General features: G+C 40.7%; 1 protein-coding gene across 1 annotated transcript; it reads left to right on the top strand.

Annotated features, from left to right (window-relative positions):
• The first annotated feature begins 1,134 nt into the window (after positions 1 to 1,134).
• Positions 1,135 to 2,721, top strand: LOC129959681 (uncharacterized). The gene has a single exon (XM_056072570.1). The coding sequence runs from the start codon at positions 1,135 to 1,137 to the stop codon at positions 2,719 to 2,721; it is 1,587 nt and encodes a 528-aa protein (XP_055928545.1).
• The last annotated feature ends 5,552 nt before the right edge of the window (positions 2,722 to 8,273 follow it).

Here is an 8,273-nt window from a genome sequence, read left to right as displayed (position 1 = left end):
CAGTGACTGCATGTTCTCCAATCGATTTCAATGATTTTAATAATTGTGTTTGTTCCAAGGATTTAAGTTCAATTAGGATGTCACCAATTTTTGTTTTTTTAATAGATTCAACTTCACCAATCATTCCCAAAATGGACTTATGGATCAAAATAGGAGAAACAGTTTTAAAATTACCTTCAATTTTTTTAATAACGAAAAATTTATCAAAATGCAAATGGTGCTCCAAAGGAGAGTTTGACGGACGCATGTCTCCGCCGGGACCGAAGTTTTGGGAACCCATAATTTTTATGTGATGTTCATTCCAGTACGCCCCCACCCACCATGGAGCCCAATAAAGGAAGGCAGTTGCCGGCTCTGGGCTTCTCCAGCCTCGGTACTTACCTTAGGGGTGGTACCGGAATATAGATCTACAAAGACTGCAGACCTAACCCTAGAGCAGTACTTCCTTGTTCCCATAGAAATATACCACCAGCCGATTGACAAGAGCGGGCTCACTCCTGCCGCCCGACTTACGGAGCAGCATGGGCCAAAGAGAACGCAAAGGGACCCCAGGATCCCACTTTGCCCCTAACGGGTCGCCATGCACGGCCAACACATGGGTTTAATGTAAAACTCAAATATCAAACAAAATCCAACATAAATAGAAATGAAATATCAATTCAAATGATACAAAAATGGAAATTAGAAAAATAAAAAGAGAAGGATCGCTAGGGTAACCCGGGGGCGCGACACCCGTATTTACCAAAGACGGTAAACCCCCTGAGAAAAGGAAAGATCCCTGGGTACCTCGGGCTTGGGAAACCCGTACTCACCTAAAGAAGGTGAGCCCCTGAGGGGCTTATATTGAAAAGAGTTTAGTTGCAGAGTTGAATCTTTCTTCTTCCGGAACGGAAGTGCTTTCTCAAGGATTGTTTGGAGGCAGAATTTCTCCTTCTATGGAGTATGGGAGATTCATAGTAACGGTTGAAAGCTTGGTTTGTTTGTTTGTTGTTTTATGGCACAAGAACCATATTTGGTTATACTGCGCCAATCAAACGGTAAAATGAAAGCCAAATATTAAAATCTATATTAATATAGAACTTTATAAACGATAGTATTGCAAAAATTAAATATACGATATTAAAAAATAAACATATGTGTCAACAGGTTGAAAGCTTGGATCGTAAATATTCGACTTCAATGTCTCTTCTTGATCTACCGAAAATTTGCTCAACTTTACCAAGGATAAGTGATAGAAATTTATTTGCCGAACTTGCTTCTCGAGGGATTAAACTGACTGATGTTGGACAAGATACGCCATCCATAAGAGTTCTTCTGGGAGCTGATGTGCTTGGAAGAATATTGATCGGAAGAATAGAGATACTTGCGTCCGGAATATCAGCCATAGAGACTTTATTGGGTTGGACCATTTTAGGATTAGGGAAGAAAAAACAATCTGTTAACGTGGTTACACTAGCTCTGCAAAATATCGAGCTTCCAAAAATTTGGGATTTAGAAGTTTTGGAAATTAAAGATCCCATTGAAAGGAAAAATAAGTCAATTCTGGCAGAAGAAACTCTGCTCCATTTCAAGGAAACTGTAAAATTAAAGGATCTACGATATGAAGTAGCATTACCTTGGTTGTCTGATCACCCACCAGTGTACAATATGCATGATATGGCTGAATCTAGACTACGTTCAGTTACAAAGCGTCTAGTGAAAGAAGATATGTATAAAGTTTACGATGATGTTTTGAGACAATGGCAAAGGGAAGGTATAATAGAAGCTATCGCAGAGAATGAAATTTCAAACCTAGGTCATTATCTTCCTCATGGACCCGTCATCAAATCAGCAAGCCTCACTACTAAAGTTAGTCCAGTTTTTGACGCATCCTTCAAACGACCAGGATATTCTTCTCTAAATGAACGTTTAAGTGTTGGACCTAGCCTCTCAGAACAGATTCCTCCTCTTCTCTTAAGATTTCGCACTAATAACTTCGGAGTGATTGCTGACATTAAGCAATCTTTTTTACAATTAAGTGTCAGACCAGAGGATCGTGATTTTTTGAGATTCTTGTGGTGGGATTCCAAAGATAGTTCGAAACTGGAATTTTTCAGACATTGTAGAGTTGTCTTCGGAGTTGCATCAAGCCCTTTTCTTTTGAATGCTAGCATTCGCCATCACTTGGATTCAGCTGAATTCCAAAATGAGTCTCTTCAACCGACAGTCCAGAAACTTAAACGAGGATTTTATGTGGACAATTTAACAGTCAGTGTTGAAAACGAAGAAGAATTATTACGGTTCAAGGAACAAGCCATGCAAATAATGAATGTAGCGTCCTTTGAATTACGGAGTTGGGCTCACACAGGAATTAAACATCTAGAAAGTCAAAATGTGCTCGGACTTAAATGGGATACCGAGACCGATGAGCTCTACTGTGTTGATCTTGAAGCTGATATGGGAATAAGTGATACTATTTCTAAGAGGAAATTACTTTCAATTGTAAATAGTATATATGATCCTATTGGTTTCACCTCACCTGTGACTTTATTACCAAAATTATTGTTGCAAGAAGATTGGCGTAATAAATTGGACTGGGACGAGGAGTTAACACCTGATATGAAAAAACGGTATCGACGATGGGCTAAACATTTAGATCTTATTGAAAGATGTAGAATTCTTCGCAAGCTATTTTATGGAAGTTTCGAAAAGGCTACCTTGCACATATTTACGGTTGATTGATTGATTGAGTTTTATGGCGCAAGAGCCGTGCTTGGCCATGCTGCGCCAATCTAATAGTAGAATTATAAAAATGTTTATAAAAGATTCATTTATTAAAAAAACAAGATCAGCGGTGTAACGATAAAAACACATGCAAAAAGATGAAACAAATACAAATAGAGTCGAAACTATGATTCATTAGAAAGCAAAACAGAAGTAATTCATTTAATCTTTTATAGCACAAAAGGAGAAAAAAAATGCTAAATACAAGTAAAAAAACTTATAGCTTTTAAAAAATTAAAAATATTTGGGTGGTATTTTTCACCCACCAGGTCTTGTAATGTTAAAGATGCCGAAGTAAAAAAACGTGCACGATAAGAATTAAAAACAGGACATTCAATTAACACATGATGAACAGTAAAAGAAACTTTGCAACTGTTGCACTTAGGCGCATTTTCTCCAAATATGAGATGTTTATGGGTGAAGCGCGTATGCCCTTTACGGAGACGAGTCAATTTAACATCCATCTCACGTATAGGATGAACAGGCCACAAAGCAATGGCCGTTTTAACAGAATGCAATTTATTTCCGATCTGCAGATCCCATAACTTTTGCCAGTTAAAAGAGAAGTGATGAACAATGGACCTTTTGACATCACAAAAGGGAAGAGCCATGCACAAAAATGTCGATGCAGATTTAGCAGCCAAGTCTGCCCTCTCATTTCCCAAGATGCCGACATGACTCGGAATCCAACAGAAAATCATTTGAAACCCATCATTCTTCAGCAATCGCAAAGTAAACAAAATTTTAATAGCAATCGGATGTGTCCGATTGTCGTAATGCGAAAGTGTCTCCAAAGCACTCATACTATCGGTGTAGATAATAAATTTACGCTGAGTAGAGGATGAAATTTTCTGTAGAGCACGGAAAATTGCCACCGACTCCGCAGTAAAAACAGAGCAACAATTATGAAGACGGTGGCTCAGTGTATCAGATGGAAATATTATGCCACAGCCGACATGACCATCTGATTTCGAGCCATCCGTGAAAATTGGATGAAAGGAAGAATACTGATTGCGATGGTAGAAAAAAATCTATTGGAGAACCACAGGAGCAGTTGAGAATTTATCGAATCCAATGAAAGGATTCAAGTAAGAAAACTGTGGGATATCCCAGGGTGCGATACTATAGACATCAACAGCTTTAACACGAATCGTGTTAAAGTCCGAGTCATGAAGGAGCAATTTGGCTCTCTCACAAAATGGAAGGATGTGAGAAGGGCGGGCATTATAAAGTCGACGAAGACCTACTGGCAATGACATTTCGCTCAAAGGATGTTTCGGAACAGATTTCGTTCGAAAATAAAATGTGGCAGACAATTTCTGTCGCCTTAAAGAAAGGGGTAGTTGGTGACATATAATATATAGGCTTTCAACTGGAGATGTCCGGAACGCACCAGAGCAAATGCGCAATGCTGAATGATGGACGGCATCCAATCGCCGCAAAACAGATGAGCGGGCGGAACCATATACCATACATCCATAATCTATCCGGGAGAGAATGATTGCCTGATAAATACGGAGAAGGGAGGTTCGATCGGCACCCCAAGATGTTTTTGAGAGAACTTTTAGAATATTTAATGATTTCTCACACTTCTTCCGCAAATATAATATATGCGGAAGGAAGGTGAGTTTCCGATCAAGAATTACTCCCAAAAACCGTACTTCATTCACCACAGGAATTTGAATATTCTTAACTCGAATACATGGATCCTGGTGAACGTTTCTTTTCCGACAGAAGTGAATGCAGCTGCTTTTCTCTGGAGAGATAGTGTGGCCATTGTTATTGCACCAAGCTACCACTCTGTTTACTGCGTTTTGCAATTGTCGCTCTATTAGTGCCATGTTACTACCTTGGCATGAGATCTGCAGATCGTCAACATAAAGGGTTCCATTTACAGTTGAAGGCAAATGATTTAAAATTTGGCTAAGATGAATAATAAAAAGTGTGACACTGAGGACACTTCCTTGTGGAACTCCCTCAGCTTGAATAAAATTATTAGAATAAGAGTTACCAACTCGAACTCGAAAAGAACGTTGTGTTAAAAAATTTTGTAAGAATATAGGCAAGTTACCTCTAAAACCTAAATTAAAAAGTGTGTAAGTATGCCATAGCGCCAGGCACGGTCATACGCTTTCTCTATGTCAAAAAATATTGAAACATGGTGGTTCCTCCTAACAAATGCGTTGCGAATTTGGGTTTCCAACAATATGAGGTTGTCAAAAGTAGACAGACCTCTACGGAAACCACTCTGCAACGGGGAGATGCATCCTTGTTTCTCTAACTCGAAAATTAGACGCATGTTGACCATACGCTCGAAGGTCTTACAAAGGCAATTTGTAAGAGCAATCGGCCTGTAGTTCAGAGGGACAAATGGTTCTTTGCCAGGTTTTAAGATAGGAATCACAACAGCTTCTCGCCATTGTGAAGGGTACTTCTGCTCAGTCCATATTCTGTTAAATAATATCAACAGATTGGAAAGGGAAATGGTATTCAAATGGCGAAGCATGTTATACGTGATTCCATCTGGTCCAGGGCAGGTATCATGAACCTGAGACAAAGCCATGTTTAGTTCATACATCCTGAATTCACAGTTATAGGGAAGGGTACTTCGGGCATTGAAGCGCAAAGGTAGCCGTTCCATTCGAATCTTAATTGCCAAAAAATCAGGGCTGTAAGAATCGGTTGCGGAAACTTGCGCAAACGCTTGGCCAAGTATGTTAGCAATGTCTAATGGGCTCGAATACATCGTATTACCTGTTTTTATAACAGGAATAGAGTTTTCTTTATAGATCCCATTAGCAGCTTTTACCTTCTTCCATAAAAGTTTACTGGAGGTAGAGGATGTAATGGTTGAAACAAATTTAGTCCATGCTTCTCTCTGACTGCGGCGCCGAATAAAGCGAGCTAGCACTTTCGCTCTTTTAAAAGCAATCAAGTTCTCAGTCGTCGGGTACCTCCTAAATAAATTCCAGAGTTTTTTCTGTTTATTATGACTGTCGCGACAGGCTTCATTCCACCACGGTCTACGAAATTTTCTTAGACGTGGGGAAGTTTTTGGAATGGTGGCGTTAGCGGCGTTTATTATCGTATCAATGACATTTTGTAAGGCTTTCGAAATGTCTGCATTACTGACCATGGCCTGATTGATAACTGCTAGTTGGGAAAATGTATTTCAGTCTGCCCGCTGGAAATAGAAACTCGGATTACAAATAGTCACACCGCCGCTATCAGCGTGGGAGATTATTAGGGGAAAGTGATCGCTATTGTGCAGATCATCCCCAACTGTCAAATTCAACAACGGTAGTTGTTCAGGAGTGCATATAGCTAGGTCAAGACAGTGGAAGCTATGTGTGGGCGCATGGAAGTACGTTTGCTCATCATTATTGATCAGACAGAGGCAGTTTTTAGCAATAAACTGTTCGATCTGCTGCCCTCGAGAGTTTGTACTATCCGAGCCCCAAAGAATACTATGTCCATTGAAATCGCCGAGTATAATAAATGGCTTAGGAAGCTGTCTCACTAAGGTATCAAGATCCAGTTGACGTATGATATCATGAGGCGGAAGATAAATACAGCAGACTGTGACCAAAGATCGTATATGGACCTGTACAGCCACAGCCTGAAGAGTGGTATGCAAATTGAGAGGTGTGCTCGGATAAAGGTTTGATGTGAAGATGCAGACACCCCCAGAACCATGAGATCCAGTGCCTGCATCTTTCCGGACACAGCTATATCCGCGTAATTTGATGGGAATGGTAGGCGTCAAGAGGGTCTCTTGAACACCAAAACAGATAGGATGAAACTAGTTAAAAATTGACTTGATATCCTGAAGTTTGGAACGAAGGCCGCGACAATTCCATGAGAGGAAGGTACCCATTAAGAACGTTTTTTTGAAGGAGAGTAATTAAAAGCCTTAGTTGGAGTTGCCTCAGATTCGCAACTCATCTCAAGTTCATCTTCATCCTCTGAGGGATGCAATTTAAAATCGGGGCTACTTATTTTGTCCCCAAAGATGGACGTTAAATCTTTGTGGACAATACCTTTTGTCGCCAGCCCTAGGGCGACTGAATTTCGTGAGGATGATTTTTTTAGTTTTACTGGGAGATCTACTTGAGAGAGACCACGTTTAGCCAGCTTTAATACTTGCGAGTTCTTTAGTTTTTTCTTTGTAGCTTTTCTTGAAGTCGATGGTTCTATTTTATGGATTTCTGGAATACTTTTAGAAGATTTATCAGAATCTGAATCCGATGTTTTTTCGGGAGGGTTAAATTTAACTGTTTTTTTCACACAGTTTTCACATTTGCAGTTTGTACAGAAATTTTTTTGTGCAACTGAAGCATAGCTGATACCAGGACTAGGTGTCTGAGTAAGAATCCTACGTCTGGCTTCGGGGTATGTTAAATTTTCCTTTATTTTGATAGTTGTGACCTGTTTCTCCAGTTTCCAGCGGGGGCAAGTTCGAGAATAAGAGGGATGGTCTCCGCCGCAGTTCACGCACTTTTCTTGTGCCGTGCACTGCTGGCTATCATGCCCTTTTTCAGCACAGCGGGCACAAGTGAGTGTCCCGCGGCAATTAACTTTCGAATGGCCAAAGCGCTGGCACTGGAAGCATCTTAATGGATATGGTATATACTGTCTGACAGGAAGTTTGATGTAACCGGCATATATATATTCTGGCAATTTAGGATTATGGAATGTCAGTATGTAATGTTTGGTTGGTGAAACTTGCCCATCACGTCGGATTTTTATTTGGCTGACTTGAGTTACACCTTGCTTCTTCAACTCGGCAGATATCTCTTTTAAGGGAACATTAAATAGTTCTCCGCAGGTTATGACACCCTTGGAGAAATTCAGAGATGAATGAGGATTTACAGAAACAGGTATGTGTGCAATGGCTTTCAATTTTAAAAGATGGTTGGATTGCTTTTTGGAATCAGTTTCTATCAATAGATCTCCAGAACGCATTTTTTTATAGATTTAACCTCACCGATGGTTGCAGAGATAGCCTTTTCAACGAGAAACGGAGAAACGTTATGGAAAGTTTCTTTTTCTGATATTCTTTTTATTACAAAATATTTATCAAACTGTTCGAGATTTAAAATAGATTTAGGTAGTTTTTGCCCACTGAAGGGAGATTTTTTGCGGGAGCCCATAAGATATGAAATAAGATTCAGGCCCGACGGCACCGCCCACCACGGAGCCCAACGAGGGAAGGCAGCCACCGGCTCTGGCCAATCCCAGCCTCGGCGCTTACCTTGGTGCTAGCCGGAACCTATACGCTTGGAGTTACCCCCGGGGACAGTGACCACCCTTAACGCCAAGCCCAAGGAGTAACCCCTTTGCTTGATCCCTAGCAGACTAGCCACTCAGGTGACTAACTACCAGCCGATTGATGCACAGGGGACCACAGTGCACCACCCGTCTTTCAAATGGGTCGCCACGCACGGCCAACACGTGGAACATTGGCTGTCCATGAGAAGCAAGAAGCAAACAGAGCGGCGACAGCTTCT

The sequence above is a fragment of the Argiope bruennichi genome, chromosome X2 (assembly GCF_947563725.1).
Source record: "Argiope bruennichi chromosome X2, qqArgBrue1.1, whole genome shotgun sequence".
NCBI lineage: Eukaryota > Metazoa > Arthropoda > Arachnida > Araneae > Araneidae > Argiope > Argiope bruennichi.
The sequence above is the reverse complement of the archived record's forward strand: the minus strand, read 5'-3'. Positions and strand labels throughout refer to the sequence as shown.

Excerpts from the sequence above, each read along its gene's own strand:
- LOC129959681 (XM_056072570.1), top strand. The coding sequence starts at position 1,135 with ATGTGTCAACAGGTTGAAAGCTTGGATCGTAAATATTCGACTTCAATG.